This window comes from Salvelinus fontinalis, chromosome 6 (assembly GCF_029448725.1).
Source record: "Salvelinus fontinalis isolate EN_2023a chromosome 6, ASM2944872v1, whole genome shotgun sequence".
Lineage (NCBI taxonomy): Eukaryota > Metazoa > Chordata > Actinopteri > Salmoniformes > Salmonidae > Salvelinus > Salvelinus fontinalis.
Window position 1 is genome coordinate 1,387,883 of NC_074670.1, and position 18,941 is coordinate 1,406,823.

At 41.4% G+C, this 18,941-nt stretch overlaps 1 protein-coding gene across 2 annotated transcripts; it reads right to left on the reverse strand.

Annotated features, from left to right (window-relative positions):
- Positions 1-1,823: 1,823 nt before the first annotated feature.
- mal2 (mal, T cell differentiation protein 2) lies at positions 1,824-18,941 on the reverse strand. Of its 2 annotated transcripts, XR_008759819.1 has the most exons (5): positions 18,462-18,941; positions 16,994-17,164; positions 10,051-10,239; positions 2,446-2,737; positions 1,824-2,195 (listed from the first exon to the last, which is right to left on the reverse strand). XR_008759819.1 is itself a non-coding variant. In XM_055924570.1 (4 exons), the coding sequence occupies exons 1-4, from the start codon at positions 18,576-18,578 to the stop codon at positions 2,666-2,668; spliced, it is 549 nt and encodes a 182-aa protein (XP_055780545.1). In that variant the 5' UTR covers positions 18,579-18,941; the 3' UTR covers positions 1,824-2,665. The 2 variants fall into 2 exon arrangements, 1 of the variants encoding a protein (XP_055780545.1); XM_055924570.1 differs by having other exon boundaries at positions 1,824-2,737.

An 18,941-nucleotide genomic window follows, 5' to 3' on the forward strand; every position in this document is an offset into this window, starting at 1 on the left:
CAGATGATACCGTATTACTCCCTACAGATGATACCGTATTACTCCCTACAGATGGTACCGTATTACTCCCTACAGATGATACCGTATTACTCCCTACAGATGATACCGTATTACTCCCTACAGATGGTACCGTATTACTCCCTACAGATGATACCGTATTACTCCTTACAGATGATACCGTATTACTCCCTACAGATGATACCGTATTACTCCCTACAGATGGTACCGTATTACTCCCTACAGATGATACCGTATTACTCCCTACAGATGGTACCGTATTACTCCCTACAGATGGTACCGTATTACTCCCTACAGATGATACCGTATTACTCCCTACAGATGATACCGTATTACTCCCTACAGATGATACCGTATTACTCCCTACAGATGATACCGTATTACTCCCTACAGATGGTACCGTATTACTCCCTACAGATGGTACCGTATTACTCCCTACAGATGGTACCGTATTACACCCTACAGATGGTACCGTATTACTCCCTACAGATGATACCGTATTACTCCCTACAGATGATACCGTATTACTCCCTACAGATGGTACCGTATTACTCCCTACAGATGGTACCGTATTACTCCCTACAGATGATACCGTATGACTCCCTACAGATGGTACCGTATTACTCCCTACAGATGGTACCGTATTACTCCCTACAGATGGTACCGTATGACTCCCTACAGATGGTACCGTATGATTCCCTACAGATGGTACCGTATGACTCCCTACAGATGGTACCGTATTACTGAGTGCACTACTTTTGACATTTGAGTCATTTAGCAGACGCTCTTATCCGGAGCGATTTACAGTAGTGAGTGCAGACATTTTCTTCCTCTTTCATACTAGCCCCCCCTTGGGAATCCAACCGACAACCCTAGTGTTGCAAGTACCATGCTCTACCAACCAGGGCCCAGGTCAAAAGTAGTGCACTGTATAGGGAATAGGGTGCCATTTGGGACGAACACTGAGATATTTCCCCCCACGTGTAGACACATACATCTTCTTCCTCCTTATGGGTACAAGATTATGGGCTCATTTGTCTGATATGGAGCACAGGAATTTCACTGTAGGCAACTTAAATAGGCTGTTTAATGTGCTCACCATCCTCTAGGCTCACCACATAACCACTGATTGATAGTATTTCCCTCTGTGGTAGGAATAACTGACTGGACTGCTGACTGTACTGTAATTAATGTAGTTAATATTGTATTAAATATCTCTTGCTCCCGAGTGGCGCGGCAGTCTAAGAGGCATCAGTGTAGGAGGCGTCACTAAAGTCCCTGGTTTCAATCCAGGCTGTATCACATCCGGGCCGTGATTGGGAATCCCATAGGGCTACGTACAATTGGCCCAGCGTCGTCCGGGTTTGGCCGGGGTAGGCCATCAAGAAAAATGTGTTCCTAACTGACTTGCCTAGTTAAAAAAAAAAGGTTAAATTAAATAATTGAATCATGTACACTACCGGTCATAAGTTTGGGAACACCTACTCATTCAAGGGTTTTTATTTATTGTTACTATTTTCTACATTATAGAATAATAGTGACGACATCAAAACTGGTTCCATGGTTGAAGAGAGAGGCAAAGTTCCATTCCCTTCAACTGACAACAAAGGCATCTGGTCCAACCACCTACAGCAGCCTAGTTAACCTCTGGGACCTGCACCTTGAACTGGCTCCTGAATAACCAGCCGGGCTGATGAGCCAATAACTCTCCCCGCTAAATACAGTCTTTGTGAGAATAGTTCCCCCTTCTGGCGAAGCCCTGCTAAACTAGCCAAATATAAAAAATACAAGTTGTATCGACAAGATAACAAAAGTTATTTATTTGTAAAAAATGCATTTCAGAAATCACAGAATATACTCAAATATATTCCAGTAGGAATTCACACAATGCCATTAAGTGATTATTATGATATTTTTCCTATGTAGTATGTTTAACATAGTTTTCCGTGTTGCTATAAAAAAAGTTAGACACTCTACAAGGGGAAAATCTAACTATAACGTCACCTTATTGTTATCTAATCAGTTATAGGCCTCTTCTGATCCAGAGTTTAATTTATTTTACAGGGAATCAAACACGAATAAATAAAATCTCCACTATTGATCACACAATTAAACATGTCGGCCTCAGAAACCAGGCACTAATTGAACCACAACATCTGGTAGCGTAGCCATAACACCTGCTGTTATTACATGACTGATACAACATCTGGTAGCGTAGCCATAACACCTGCTGTTATTACATGACTGATACAACAACTGGTAGCGTAGCCATAACACCTGCTGTTATTACATGACCGATACAACATCTGGTAGCGTAGCCATAACACCTGCTGTTATTACATGACCGATACAACATCTGGTAGCGTAGCCATAACACCTGCTGTTATTACATGACTGATACAACATCTGGTAGCGTAGCCATAACACCTGCTGTTATTACATGACTGATACAACAACGTGTTCTGTCTTGATCTCAGAGCAACAAATATACACTTGATGCAAATATCATGATACAGAAGTTCTCTTTAAAAAACAATGTTGTTATACACATGTAATAAACAGACAACGTGACTAATGTCTTGACCGCACGGTAGGAGTTTGACCTGTAAAAACGTAAAATGGCGTGTTTTCTTTCTTCCGTGTCACATCACATCTGCCACCTCCTGAAGCCCATGAACAGGCTGCAGGCGTAGCAGAGCGTCACCACAAAGGCAAATATCTAGAGGAGAACCAGGACAACAACAAACAAACAAAAGGTTAGGCTAAACTCACAGAGAGCCTTGAGCAATGACACCTAATGTAATAGCAGCAGCTATATAGTACAGCAGCAGCAACATCACTGAACCAACTAGTAGTATAGAGTCAGGAGAACAACGGCCAAACATTAACTCATGGAACGCAAAGGCCTACAGCTCCATTTACTGAAAAAACATTGACTTAGATTAGGAGTTTACTACAGAGCTTTTGTGTTTGGTCTCCTTGGTAATGAAGTGTTACGTTCTGAGGACAGCTCTGTGCAGTACAGGAGCTACCAATACAGAAATGGAGGAGGCTGTCGGGACGAAGCACAACATCGGTTCCCTCTCAACAGGAGAACACTGATTCATATAATACGCCCTCACCAAGAGGCTCTAACAACATCACCGTGTTATAGTAGTAACACTGGGTTTATAATACTACAACAATAATAACATGGTATAGTAGTAACAGACCTCTGGGTTTATAATACTGGAACAATAATAACATGGTATAGTAGTAACAGACCTCTGGGTTTATAATACTACAACAATAATAACATGGTATAGTAGTAACAGACCTCTGGGTTTATAATACTACAACAATAACAACATGGTATAGTAGTAACACTGGGTTTATAATACTACAACAATAATAACATGGTATAGTAGTAACACTGGGTTTATAATACTACAACAATAATAACATGGTATAGTAGTAACACTGGGTTTATAATACTACAACAATAATAACATGGTATAGTAGTAACAGACCTCTGGGTTTATAATACTACAACAATAATAACATGGTATAGTAGTAACAGACCTCTGGGTTTATAATACTACAACAATAATAACATGGTATAGTAGTAACACTGGGTTTATAATACTACAACAATAATAACATGGTATAGTAGTAACAGACCTCTGGGTTTATAATACTACAACAATAATAACATGGTATAGTAGTAACACTGGGTTTATAATACTACAACAATAATAACATGGTATAGTAGTAACACTGGGTTTATAATACTACAACAATAATAACATGGTATAGTAGTAACACTGGGTTTATAATACTACAACAATAATAACATGGTATAGTAGTAACACTGGGTTTATAATACTACAACAATAATAACATGTTATAGTAGTAACAGACCTCTGGGTTTATAATACTACAACAATAATAACATGGTATAGTAGTAACAGACCTCTGGGTTTATAATACTACAACAATAATAACATGGTATAGTAGTAACAGACCTCTGGGTTTATAATACTACAACAATAATAACATGGTATAGTAGTAACACTGGGTTTATAATACTACAATAATAATAACATGGTATAGTAGTAACAGACCTCTGGGTTTATAATACTACAATAATAATAACATGGTATAGTAGTAACAGACCTCTGGGTTTATAATACTACAACAATAATAACATGGTATAGTAGTAACAGACCTCTGGGTTTATAATACTGGAACAATAATAACATGGTATAGTAGTAACACTGGGTTTATAATACTACAACAATAATAACATGGTATAGTAGTAACACTGGGTTTATAATACTACAACAATAATAACATGGTATAGTAGTAACAGACCTCTGGGTTTATAATACTACAACAATAATAACATGGTATAGTAGTAACACTGGGTTTATAATACTACAACAATAATAACATGGTATAGTAGTAACAGACCTCTGGGTTTATAATACTACAACAATAATAACATGGTATAGTAGTAACACTGGGTTTATAATACTACAACAATAATAACATGGTATAGTAGTAACAGACCTCTGGGTTTATAATACTACAACAATAATAACATGGTATAGTAGTAACAGACCTCTGGGTTTATAATACTACAACATTAATAACATGGTATAGTAGTAACAGACCTCTGGGTTTATAATACTACAACAATAATAACATGGTATAGTAGTAACAGACCTCTGGGTTTATAATACTACAACAATAATAACATGGTATAGTAGTAACAGACCTCTGGGTTTATAATACTGCAACAATAATAACATGTTATAGTAGTAACACTGGGTTTATAATACTACAACAATAATAACATGGTATAGTAGTAACACTGGGTTTATAATACTACAACAATAACAACATGTTATAGTAGTAACAGACCTCTGGGTTTATAATACTACAACAATAATAACATGGTATAGTAGTAACACTGGGTTTATAATACTACAACAATAATAACATGTTATAGTAGTAACAGACCTCTGGGTTTATAATACTACAATAATAATAACATGTTATAGTAGTAACAGACCTCTGGGTTTATAATACTACAACAATAATAACATGGTATAGTAGTAACAGACCTCTGGGTTTATAATACTACAACAATAATAACATGGTATAGTAGTAACAGACCTCTGGGTTTATAATACTACAAAAATAATAACATGGTATAGTAGTAACACTGGGTTTATAATACTACAACAATAATAACATGGTATAGTAGTAACAGACCTCTGGGTTTATAATACTACAACAATAATAACATGGTATAGTAGTAACACTGGGTTTATAATACTACAACAATAATAACATGGTATAGTAGTAACAGACCTCTGGGTTTATAATACTACAACAATAATAACATGGTATAGTAGTAACAGACCTCTGGGTTTATAATACTACAACAATAATAACATGGTATAGTAGTAACAGACCTCTGGGTTTATAATACTACAACAATAATAACATGGTATAGTAGTAACACTGGGTTTATAATACTACAACAATAATAACATGGTATAGTAGTAACAGACCTCTGGGTTTATAATACTACAACAATAATAACATGGTATAGTAGTAACACTGGGTTTATAATACTACAACAATAATAACATGGTATAGTAGTAACAGACCTCTGGGTTTATAATACTACAACAATAATAACATGGTATAGTAGTAACAGACCTCTGGGTTTATAATACTACAACAATAATAACATGGTATAGTAGTAACAGACCTCTGGGTTTATAATACTACAACAATAATAACATGGTATAGTAGTAACAGACCTCTGGGTTTATAATACTACAACAATAATAACATGGTATAGTAGTAACAGACCTCTGGGTTTATAATACTACAACAATAATAACATGGTATAGTAGTAACAGACCTCTGGGTTTATAATACTACAACAATAATAACATGGTATAGTAGTAACAGACCTCTGGGTTTATAATACTACAACAATAATAACATGGTATAGTAGTAACACTGGGTTTATAATACTACAACAATAATAACATGGTATAGTAGTAACACTGGGTTTATAATACTACAACAATAATAACATGGTATAGTAGTAACACTGGGTTTATAATACTACAACAATAATAACATGGTATAGTAGTAACACTGGGTTTATAATACTACAACAATAATAACATGGTATAGTAGTAACAGACCTCTGGGTTTATAATACTACAACAATAATAACATGGTATAGTAGTAACAGACCTCTGGGTTTATAATACTAGAACAATAATAACATGGTATAGTAGTAACAGACCTCTGGGTTTATAATACTACAACAATAATAACATGGTATAGTAGTAACAGACCTCTGGGTTTATAATACTACAACAATAATAACATGGTATAGTAGTAACAGACCTCTGGGTTTATAATACTACAACAATAATAACATGGTATAGTAGTAACACTGGGTTTATAATACTACAACAATAATAACATGGTATAGTAGTAACAGACCTCTGGGTTTATAATACTACAATAATAATAACATGTTATAGTAGTAACACTGGGTTTATAATACTACAACAATAATAACATGGTATAGTAGTAACAGACCTCTGGGTTTATAATACTAGAACAATAATAACATGGTATAGTAGTAACAGACCTCTGGGTTTATAATACTACAACAATAATAACATGGTATAGTAGTAACACTGGGTTTATAATACTACAACAATAATAACATGGTATAGTAGTAACACTGGGTTTATAATACTACAACAATAATAACATGGTATAGTAGTAACACTGGGTTTATAATACTACAACAATAATAACATGGTATAGTAGTAACACTGGGTTTATAATACTACAACAATAATAACATGGTATAGTAGTAACAGACCTCTGGGTTTATAATACTACAACAATAATAACATGGTATAGTAGTAACAGACCTCTGGGTTTATAATACTACAACAATAATAACATGTTATAGTAGTAACAGACCTCTGGGTTTATAATACTACAACAATAATAACATGTTATAGTAGTAACAGACCTCTGGGTTTATAATACTACAACAATAATAACATGTTATAGTAGTAACAGACCTCTGGGTTTATAATACTACAACAATAATAACATGGTATAGTAGTAACACTGGGTTTATAATACTACAACAATAATAACATGGTATAGTAGTAACAGACCTCTGGGTTTATAATACTACAACAATAATAACATGTTATAGTAGTAACACTGGGTTTATAATACTACAATAATAATAACATGGTATAGTAGTAACAGACCTCTGGGTTTATAATACTGCAACAATAATAACATGGTATAGTAGTAACAGACCTCTGGGTTTATAATACTGCAACAATAATAACATGGTATAGTAGTAACACTGGGTTTATAATACTGGAACAATAATAACATGGTATAGTAGTAACACTGGGTTTATAATACTGGAACAATAATAACATGGTATAGTAGTAACACTGGGTTTATAATACTACAACAATAACAACACGTTATAGTAGTAACACTGGGTTTATAATACTACAATAATAATAACACGTTATAGTAGTAACACTGGGTTTATAATACTACAACAATAATAACATGGTATAGTAGTAACAGACCTCTGGGTTTATAATACTACAACAATAATAACATGGTATAGTAGTAACAGACCTCTGGGTTTATAATACTACAACAATAATAACATGTTATAGTAGTAACAGACCTCTGGGTTTATAATACTACAACAATAATAACATGGTATAGTAGTAACACTGGGTTTATAATACTGCAACAATAATAACATGTTATAGTAGTAACAGACCTCTGGGTTTATAATACTACAACAATAATAACATGGTATAGTAGTAACACTGGGTTTATAATACTACAACAATAATAACATGGTATAGTAGTAACACTGGGTTTATAATACTACAACAATAATAACATGGTATAGTAGTAACACTGGGTTTATAATACTACAACAATAATAACATGGTATAGTAGTAACAGACCTCTGGGTTTATAATACTGCAACAATAATAACATGTTATAGTAGTAACAGACCTCTGGGTTTATAATACTACAACAATAATAACATGGTATAGTAGTAACACTGGGTTTATAATACTACAACAATAATAACATGGTATAGTAGTAACACTGGGTTTATAATACTACAACAATAATAACATGGTATAGTAGTAACACTGGGTTTATAATACTACAACAATAATAACATGGTATAGTAGTAACACTGGGTTTATAATACTACAACAATAATAACATGGTATAGTAGTAACACTGGGTTTATAATACTACAACAATAATAACATGGTATAGTAGTAACAGACCTCTGGGTTTATAATACTACAACAATAATAACATGGTATAGTAGTAACAGACCTCTGGGTTTATAATACTACAACAATAATAACATGTTATAGTAGTAACAGACCTCTGGGTTTATAATACTACAACAATAATAACATGGTATAGTAGTAACAGACCTCTGGGTTTATAATACTACAACAATAATAACATGGTATAGTAGTAACACTGGGTTTATAATACTACAACAATAATAACATGGTATAGTAGTAACAGACCTCTGGGTTTATAATACTACAACAATAATAACATGGTATAGTAGTAACAGACCTCTGGGTTTATAATACTACAACAATAATAACATGGTATAGTAGTAACAGACCTCTGGGTTTATAATACTACAACAATAATAACATGTTATAGTAGTAACAGACCTCTGGGTTTATAATACTAGAACAATAATAACATGGTATAGTAGTAACAGACCTCTGGGTTTATAATACTGGAACAATAATAACATGGTATAGTAGTAACACTGGGTTTATAATACTACAACAATAATAACATGGTATAGTAGTAACACTGGGTTTATAATACTACAACAATAATAACATGGTATAGTAGTAACACTGGGTTTATAATACTACAACAATAATAACATGGTATAGTAGTAACACTGGGTTTATAATACTACAACAATAATAACATGGTATAGTAGTAACACTGGGTTTATAATACTACAACAATAATAACATGGTATAGTAGTAACAGACCTCTGGGTTTATAATACTACAACAATAATAACATGGTATAGTAGTAACACTGGGTTTATAATACTACAACAATAATAACATGGTATAGTAGTAACACTGGGTTTATAATACTACAACAATAATAACATGGTATAGTAGTAACAGACCTCTGGGTTTATAATACTACAGCAATAATAACATGGTATAGTAGTAACAGACCTCTGGGTTTATAATACTACAACAATAATAACATGGTATAGTAGTAACAGACCTCTGGGTTTATAATACTACAACAATAATAACATGGTATAGTAGTAACAGACCTCTGGGTTTATAATACTACAACAATAATAACATGGTATAGTAGTAACAGACCTCTGGGTTTATAATACTACAACAATAATAACATGGTATAGTAGTAACAGACCTCTGGGTTTATAATACTACAACAATAATAACATGGTATAGTAGTAACACTGGGTTTATAATACTACAACAATAATAACATGGTATAGTAGTAACAGACCTCTGGGTTTATAATACTACAACAATCGATTCCAATAACTGATCGTTTGCTTGAGTCTGCCTGGAGTGCCAGATGAGTAGGTTGTCATTAGTTACCACAAAGTCATAATTATGGATAACCCACACCTATTTCTACAATTTATCTTCTTAAAATCTGATTAACCTTAAATTAAAATAAAAAATATTACAACAATTTTGACTTTGGTAAATAGTGACAACCAGATGGGCAGGGTTTGCAGTTCTGGGAACTTTCTATTGGTTTATCAACCCAGGCAAACTCAAACAGGCACGTACAGTAAGAAGAATTTGAATTAAAAGCCTGGTCTGATCAGTGAACCACCATTTGCATTACAGATAGCCTTGACATTGTGTGTTAGTGTACACTGACCGTAGCTGCCACGTTAATACTGTATTGTCTGTTGTCCAGAAAGGTGAGTATATTCCCACTAGGGGCTGTTACACATCCTGGTATGGAGCTGTTGGTACTACTGATGACCCCTCTGGCAGACGTAACAGCAGCCTCCAGCACCAACGCACTGAAGTAGAACAGCAGTGCTGTGAAGTGGTACAGCACATCCTGCAATGAAGATGGAAAGACACGGTTCTAATATGGATTGAGAGTAGACCGGTCTCATTGAACGTATTGAGAAAATCACGTGAGGTAGGAGGTTACAGTTAGAGACCGGCCGCCTCCCAGAGAGATAGGGGATTACAGTAAGAGACCGGCCGCCTCCCAGAGAGATAGGGGATTACAGTAAGAGACCGGCCGCCTCCCAGAGAGATAGGAGGTTACAGTAAGAGACCGGCCGCCTCCTAGAGAGATAGGGGATTACAGTAAGAGACCGGCCGCCTCCCAGAGAGATAGGGGATTACAGTAAGAGACCGGCCGCCTCCCAGAGAGATAGGGGATTACAGTAAGAGACCGGCCGCCTCCCAGAGAGATAGGAGGTTACAGTAAGAGACCGGCCGCCTCCCAGAGAGATAGGGGATTACAGTAAGAGACCGGCCGCCTCCCAGAGAGATAGGGGATTACAGTAAGAGACCGGCCGCCTCCTAGAGAGATAGGGGTTACAGTAAGAGACCGGCCGCCTCCCAGAGAGATAGGGGATTACAGTAAGAGACCGGCCGCCTCCCAGAGAGATAGGAGGTTACAGTAAGAGACCGGCCGCCTCCTAGAGAGATAGGGGTTACAGTAAGAGACCGGCCGCCTCCCAGAGAGATAGGGGATTACAGTAAGAGACCGGCCGCCTCCCAGAGAGATAGGGGATTACAGTAAGAGACCGGCCGCCTCCCAGAGAGATAGGGGATTACAGTAAGAGACCGGCCGCCTCCCAGAGAGATAGGGGATTACAGTAAGAGACCGGCCGCCTCCCAGAGAGATAGGGGATTACAGTAAGAGACCGGCCGCCTCCCAGAGAGATAGGGGATTACAGTAAGAGACCGGCCGCCTCCCAGAGAGATAGGGGATTACAGTAAGAGACCGGCCGCCTCCCAGAGAGATAGGAGGTTACAGTAAGAGACCGGCCGCCTCCCAGAGAGATAGGAGGTTACAGTAAGAGACCGGCCGCCTCCCAGAGAGATAGGAGGTTACAGTAAGAGACCGGCCGCCTCCCAGAGAGATAGGAGGTTACAGTAAGAGACCGGCCGCCTCCCAGAGAGATAGGAGGTTACAGTAAGAGACCGGCCGCCTCTCCGAGAGATAGGGGGTTACAGTAAGAGACCGGCCGCCTCTCCGAGAGATAGTGGTTACAGTAGGAGACCGGCCGCCTCTCCGAGAGATAGGGGTTACAGTAAGAGACCGGCCGCCTCCCAAAGAGATAGGGGATTACAGTAAGAGACCGGCCGCCTCTCCGAGAGATAGGGGATTACAGTAAGAGACCGGCCGCCTCTCCGAGAGATAGGGGATTACAGTAAGAGACCGGCCGCCTCTCCGAGAGATAGGGGATTACAGTAAGAGACCGGCCACCTCTCCGAGAGATAGGGGATTACAGTAAGAGACTGGCCGCCTCTCCGAGAGATAGGAGGTTACAGTAAGAGACCGGCCGCCTCCCAGAGAGATGGGGGATTACAGTAAGAGACCGGCCGCCTCCCAGAGAGATAGGGGTTACAGTAAGAGACCGGCCGCCTCCCAGAGAGATGGGGGGTTACAGTAAGAGACCGGCCGCCTCCCAGAGAGATGGGGGATTACAGTAAGAGACCGGCCGCCTCCCAGAGAGATAGGGGGTTACAGTAAGAGACCGGCCGCCTCCCAGAGAGATGGGGGATTACAGTAAGAGACCGGCCGCCTCCCAGAGAGATAGGGGATTACAGTAAGAGACCGGCCGCCTCCCAGAGAGATAGGAGGTTACAGTAAGAGACCGGCCGCCTCCCAGAGAGAATGGGGGTTACAGTAAGAGACCAGCCGCCTCCCAGAGAGATAGGGGTTACAGTAAGAGACCGGCCGCCTCCCAGAGAGATAGGAGATTACAGTAAGAGACCGGCCGCCTCCCAGAGAGATAGGAGGTTACAGTAAGAGACCGGCCGCCTCCCAGAGAGATAGGAGGTTACAGTAAGAGACCGGCCGCCTCCCAGAGATGGGGGTTACAGTAAGAGACCGGCCGCCTCCCAGAGAGATAGGGGATTACAGTAAGAGACCGGCCGCCTCCCAGAGAGATAGGGGGTTACAGTAAGAGACCGGACGCCTCCCAGAGAGATAGGAGGTTACAGTAAGAGACTGGCCGCCTCCCAGAGAGATAGGGGATTACAGTAAGAGACCGGCCGCCTCCCAGAGAGATAGGAGGTTACAGTAAGAGACCGGCCGCCTCCCAGAGAGAATGGGGGTTACAGTAAGAGACCAGCCGCCTCCCAGAGAGATAGGGGTTACAGTAAGAGACCGGCCGCCTCCCAGAGAGATAGGAGATTACAGTAAGAGACCGGCCGCCTCCCAGAGAGATAGGAGGTTACAGTAAGAGACCGGCCGCCTCCCAGAGAGATAGGAGGTTACAGTAAGAGACCGGCCGCCTCCCAGAGATGGGGGTTACAGTAAGAGACCGGCCGCCTCCCAGAGAGATAGGGGATTACAGTAAGAGACCGGCCGCCTCCCAGAGAGATAGGGGGTTACAGTAAGAGACCGGACGCCTCCCAGAGAGATAGGAGGTTACAGTAAGAGACTGGCCGCCTCCCAGAGAGATAGGGGATTACAGTAAGAGACCGGCCGCCTCCCAGAGAGATAAGGGGTTACAGTAAGAGACCAGTTGCCTCCCAAATGGCACCCTACTACAATATAGTGCACTATCTTTGACCTGCGTTTGACCTGAGCCTTATGAATAAGGGTGCAATTTCGTAGGTAGCCACAGACTCCCTTCTGTTGACCATGGGGCCTCAGGGCCCACAGACTGGCTATTGTCTGGTGTGAGCTCACTATTCTCTCAGTAGCTGTGTCACAAGCTTTGTTTTCTCATTGTCTGTGAGATGACAACACACACACACACACACGACTACATTTAGGAGAAGAACTGGAGCCTGGTGGGTCTGAGGCCTGTCTGTGGATAGGTCCCAAATGGTACTCTATTCCCTATATAGCGCACTACTGTTGACCAGGGTCATTTGGGACGCAGTCTGTGTCAATACTGTACTGTAGCTAGTAGTGTAGGCAGTACCCTTCAAGTCAACCTCTAGTGCAGTCAGTCATTAGTACTTCATGTTTATTATTAGTTCATGTGTAAGTGTGGCAAAGTCATTTTGGATAAAAGTGTCTGCTAAATGGCAGAAATATGATTAAAATATGAAAGTGTTAATACATGTGGAAAAAGCATTGAGGATACATTAGGCACAGTAGCAGCAGAGCTAGGATCAGGGCCAGTAGCAGCAGAGCTGGGATCAGGGCCAGCAGCAATAGTAGAGCTGGGATCAGGGCCAGCAGCAATAGTAGAGCTGGGATCAGGGCCAGCAGCAATAGTAGAGCTGGGATCAGGGCCAGCAGCAGCAGCAGAGCTGGGATCAGGGCCAGCAGCAAAAGCAGAGCTGGGATCAGGGCCAGTAGCAGCAGCAGAGCTGGGATCAGGGCCAGTAGCAGCAGCAGAGCTGGGATCAGGGCCAGTAGCAGCAGCAGAGCTGGGATCAGGGCCAGTAGCAGCAGAGCTGGGATCATGGCCAGTAGCAGCAGAGCTGGGATCAGGGCCAGTAGCAGCAGAGCTGGGATCAGGGCCAGTAGCAGCAGCAGAGCTGGGATCAGGGCTAGTAGCAGCAGCAGAGCTGGGATCAGGGCTAGTAGCAGCAGCAGAGCTGGGATCAGGGCTAGTAGCAGCAGCAGAGCTGGGATCAGGGCTAGTAGCAGCAGCAGAGCTGGGATCAGGGCTAGTAGCAGCAGCAGAGCTGGGATCAGGGCTAGTAGCAGCAGCAGAGCTGGGATCAGGGCTAGTAGCAGCAGCAGAGCTGGGATCAGGGCCAGTAGCAGAAGAGCTGGGATCAGGGCCAGTAGCAGAAGAGCTGGGATCAGGGCCAGTAGCAGCAGAGCTGGGATCAGGGCCAGTAGCAGCAGCAGAGCTGGGATCAGGGCCAGTAGCAGCAGCAGAGCTGGGATCAGGGCCAGTAGCAGCAGAGCTGGGATCAGGGCCAGTAGCAGCAGCAGAGCTGGGATCAGGGCCAGCAGCAAAAGCAGAGCTGGGATCAGGGCCAGTAGCAGCAGAGCTGGGATCAGGGCCAGTAGCAGCAGCATAGCTGTATTCAGGGCCAGTGTGAGGACTGATTGGCACAACACTGACTGGGTCTGCCTGCCTAGGACCATTGTTTTTCAGTAAATTAAATGACATTATGGCTCACCCAGCACATGCAGTGTGTTCTTGCCGTTATAATGTGCACTAGGCTCTGCCCTGTTACATGGCTTTACGTTTCTTGACAGACTAGTAGAGCAGCTCTCTGTACTGTTTCTGGTCAGTTTTGATACCTGCATGTGTAGAGACACCCTCATGACTAACGTTGTGATGAGATCATACTCAGTAGGTGTGGTGCAGAGTGTTTCACACACACACACACACACACACACACACACACACACACACACACACACACACACACACACACACACACACACACACACACACCTGTCTGTGGAAGACATCCTCTGTACTGTAATTAGGACTATCAAAGAGCAGGATTGTTCTACATCTGTAGTGACGTGACACTGAATGGAACATCCTTTCAGGAGTTCAGGGGAACTGCTATGGAGTCACAGCATTTCAACAGGAGTTCAGGGAACTGCTATGGAGTCACAGCATTTCAACAGGAGTTCAAGGGAACTGCTATGGAGTCACAGCATTTCAACAGGAGTTCAGGGGAACTGCTATGGAGTCACAGCATTTCAACAGGAGTTCAGGGGAACTGCTATGGAGTCACAGCCTTTCAACAGGAGTTCAGGGGACCTGCTATGGAGTCACAGCATTTCAACAGGAGTTCAGGGGAAACTGCTATGGAGTCACAGCATTTCAACAGGAGTTCAGGGGAAACTGCTATGGAGTCACAGCATTTCAAGAGGAGTTCAGGGGAAACTGCTATGGAGTCACAGCATTTCAAGAGGAGTTCAGGGGAAACTGCTATGGAGTCACAGCATTTCAAGAGGAGTTCAGGGGACCGGCTATGGAGTCACAGCATTTCAAGAGGAGTTCAGGGGAAACTGCTATGGAGTCACAGCATTTCAAGAGGAGTTCAGGGGAAACTGCTATGGAGTCACAGCATTTCAACAGGAGTTCAGGGGAAACTGCTATGGAGTCACAGCATTTCAACAGGAGTTCAGGGGAAACTGCTATGGAGTCACAGCATTTCAACAGGAGTTCAGGGGAAACTGCTATGGAGTCACAGCATTTCAACAGGAGTTCAGGGGAAACTGCTATGGAGTCACAGCATTTCAACAGGAGTTCAGGGAACTGCTATGGAGTCACAGCATTTCAACAGGAGTTCAGGGGAAACTGCTATGGGGTCACAGCATTTCAAGAGGAGTTCAGGGGAAACTGCTATGGAGTCACAGCATTTCAAGAGGAGTTCAGGGAACTGCTATGGAGTCACAGCATTTCAACAGGAGTTCAGGGGAAACTGCTATGGAGTCACAGCATTTCAACAGGAGTTCAGGGGAAACTGCTATGGAGTCACAGCATTTCAACAGGAGTTCAGGGGAAACTGCTATGGGGTCACAGCATTTCAAGAGGAGTTCAGGGGAAACTGCTATGGAGTCACAGCATTTCAACAGGAGTTCAGGGAACTGCTATGTTGTCACAGCATTTCAACAGGAGTTCAGGGGAAACTGCTATGGAGTCACAGCATTTCAACAGGAGTTCAGGGGAAACTGCTATGGAGTCACAGCATTTCAACAGGAGTTCAGGGGAAACTGCTATGGAGTCACAGCATTTCAACAGGAGTTCAGGGAACTGCTATGGAGTCACAGCATTTCAACAGGAGTTCAGGGGAAACTGCTATGGGGTCACAGCATTTCAAGAGGAGTTCAGGGGAAACTGCTATGGAGTCACAGCATTTCAACAGGAGTTCAGGGAACTGCTATGGAGTCACAGCATTTCAACAGGAGTTCAGGGGAAACTGCTATGGAGTCACAGCATTTCAACAGGAGTTCAGGGGAACTGCTATGGAGTCACAGCATTTCAAGAGGAGTTCAGGGGAAACTGCTATGGGGTCACAGCATTTCAACAGGAGTTCAGGGGAAACTGCTATGGGTTCGGCAGCGTTTGAATGAGGCTCCTGAAGAACATGCTTCCTGATTATTCTAAAGCTATTGTGTTTGGTTTGCAGGGTGATCTCCACCTCATCGGATTCAAATAGCAAACGTCCAGACTGAAGACTACTATTTGTTTATCATTTGAATTGTGTTTAGTGCCGAGGTGGAACTAAACCCTGCACCAACCAGTTGGACAGCCCTGAAGTGATAAACCAACCAGACCAGGAAGACTGGAGTTGGACAGCCCTGAAGTGATAAACCAACCAGACCAGGAAGACTGGAGTTGGACAGCCCTGAAGTGATAAACCAACCAGACCAGGAAGACTGGAGTTGGACAGCCCTGAAGTGATAAACCAACCAGACCAGGAAGACTGGAGTTGGACAGTCCTGAAGTGATAAACCAACCAGATCAGGAAGACTGGAGTTGGACAGCCCTGAAGTGATCAACCAACCAGACCAGGAAGACTCTACCTCTGATAAAGATGTCATGTGACGTCAGTATACCTGTGTATATCTGACGGTAAAGAAGATCTGTACCTCTGCTGGTTTTTCACTGCTCCCCAACCTATTTACCAAGAATGAGTTATTTTCTGTGACCTGTTCCTGGGGTAAGTCTGGTCACTAGACTCACCATCAGGTTCCAGTCAGTGTTGATCCTGTCAGCCAGGCCCAGGAGGAAGAGGAGGAGGTACACGCTGGAGCAGAAGAACGTGCTGACAGAGACAAACATCACCCAGCCCTGTAGCAGGGGCACGGGCACGTTGGAGGACGCCACCAGGATCCATACTAACCCTCCAAATATCTGTAAGGACAGAATACAGAAGATTTGTTCGACAAGTCATCGTACGTGAGACTGATTGATATTTGTGACATAATAAATGCTTTAAGAATATCAGGACTGTTTGACCAGACTGTGAGATCTGATCATGACATGAATGTCTGTTTATTTAAAATGCATCCTAGGCCTGACACAGGGTACGATTTCCATTTGTGAAAAGAAGCAGGATGTTAGTGAATTGAACACAGATTATTTATAGGCCTAAAAGAAGCAGGATGTTATAAACTGAACACATATTATTTATAGGCCTAAAAGAAGCAGGATGTTATTGAACTGAACACAGATTATTTATAGGCCTAAAAGAAGCAGGATGTTAGTGAATTGAACACAGATTATTTATAGGCCTAAAAGAAGCAGGATGTTATAAACTGAACACATATTATTTATAGGCCTAAAAGAAGCAGGATGTTTTAAATTGAACACAGATTATTTATAGGCCTAAAAGAAGCAGGATGTTAGTGAATTGAACACAGATTATTTATAGGCCTAAAAGGAGCAGAATGTTATAAACTGAACACATATTATTTATAGGCCTAAAAGAAGCAGGATGTTTTAAATTGAACACAGATTATTTATAGGCCTAAAAGGAGCAGGATGTTATAAACTGAACACAGATTATTTATAGGCCTAAAAGGAGCAGGATGCTATTAAACTGAACACAGATAATTTATAGGCCTAAAAGGAGCAGGATGTTATAAACTGAACACAGATAATTTATAGGCCTAAAAGGAGCAGGATGCTATTAACTGAACACAGATAATTTATAGGCCTAAAAGGAGCAGGATGCTATTAACTGAACACAGATTATTTATAGGCCTAGTAGCACACTGCTATACTATTTAGCTGGAGAACAGTTGTATCTATTTTGTCGTTCACTTCACAATGACACAATGTACAGTCTGCTCAATTGCCTATCACCACTACACTATCAGATTGTACAATAGGGAGTTGCCTATATGCCGTTAGTAAAACACAGCCCAAGTACAGTAATGACTGAACTCCCATTACTACGACGCTACCTGCCTGGCTCGTCTGATAGTGTTATACATAACTATCTGTGCGATGATAAAACGATGAAAAAGCTCATCCTAAAGCTCAAATGAACAAAATAAACTAAGCAGAATTAATAGAGACTATCGATTAGGCTGCAGTTTCCCCAATTAGGCCTACTTCAAACAAGGGTGTACCCAGAATCTATCTGACCACCGGTTATGTATTTCCTTACAAAACTCGTAGTCAGAAATAGAGATGGGACACTCACTATTTCCAAGCAGATCAGAGCACCGGAGTACGTCCTCAATATTTGTAGTCCCAATGGCAAAGATATCGTCGGCGCTGGGAATGCTGTCACCGCAGGACTCGTCGCTGGCTCCGACATCCTTTCCGTCTTGTATCTCGACAAAAGGACACCAACTCAAGCAAATTCTTCTGCAGTCATGTGTCCCTAACTGGTCTAACAGGTGCACGGCTCCTCCCTTCACTTTATCCAACTCTACCCTGCCCGCAGAGTGGAGGCAGACGCAGTTACCGCAATATCTCACCTCGATCTCTCTGTCGCGACTCGCTAAAGATGAATCTGCTACGAATTGAACCTGCCTGAGTAAATGAGAGATGGGCCCTACTATAGAATCCCTTTCGAGAAAAAATACGATACAAACAGGCAGACTAGATGCAGTGATGCCGATTAATATCCACAGATGTTGATAGGCCACTCGAAAGTCAATATTAGTCTACCTGCAGG

What these genes read in the sequence shown, in the direction of transcription:
- mal2 (XM_055924570.1), bottom strand. Translation starts at nt 18,578, where the DNA reads ATGTCGGAGCCAGCGACGAGTCCTGCGGTGACAGCATTCCCAGCGCCG. An exon ending in CTCTGATCTGCTTGGAAATA is followed by an intron (nt 17,165 to 18,461) that starts GTGAGTGTCCCA and finishes CTGTCCTTACAG; the next exon opens with ATATTTGGAGGGTTAGTATG. An exon ending in GTATTAACGTGGCAGCTACG is followed by an intron (nt 2,738 to 10,050) that starts GTCAGTGTACAC and finishes GTTCTCCTCTAG; the next exon opens with ATATTTGCCTTTGTGGTGAC.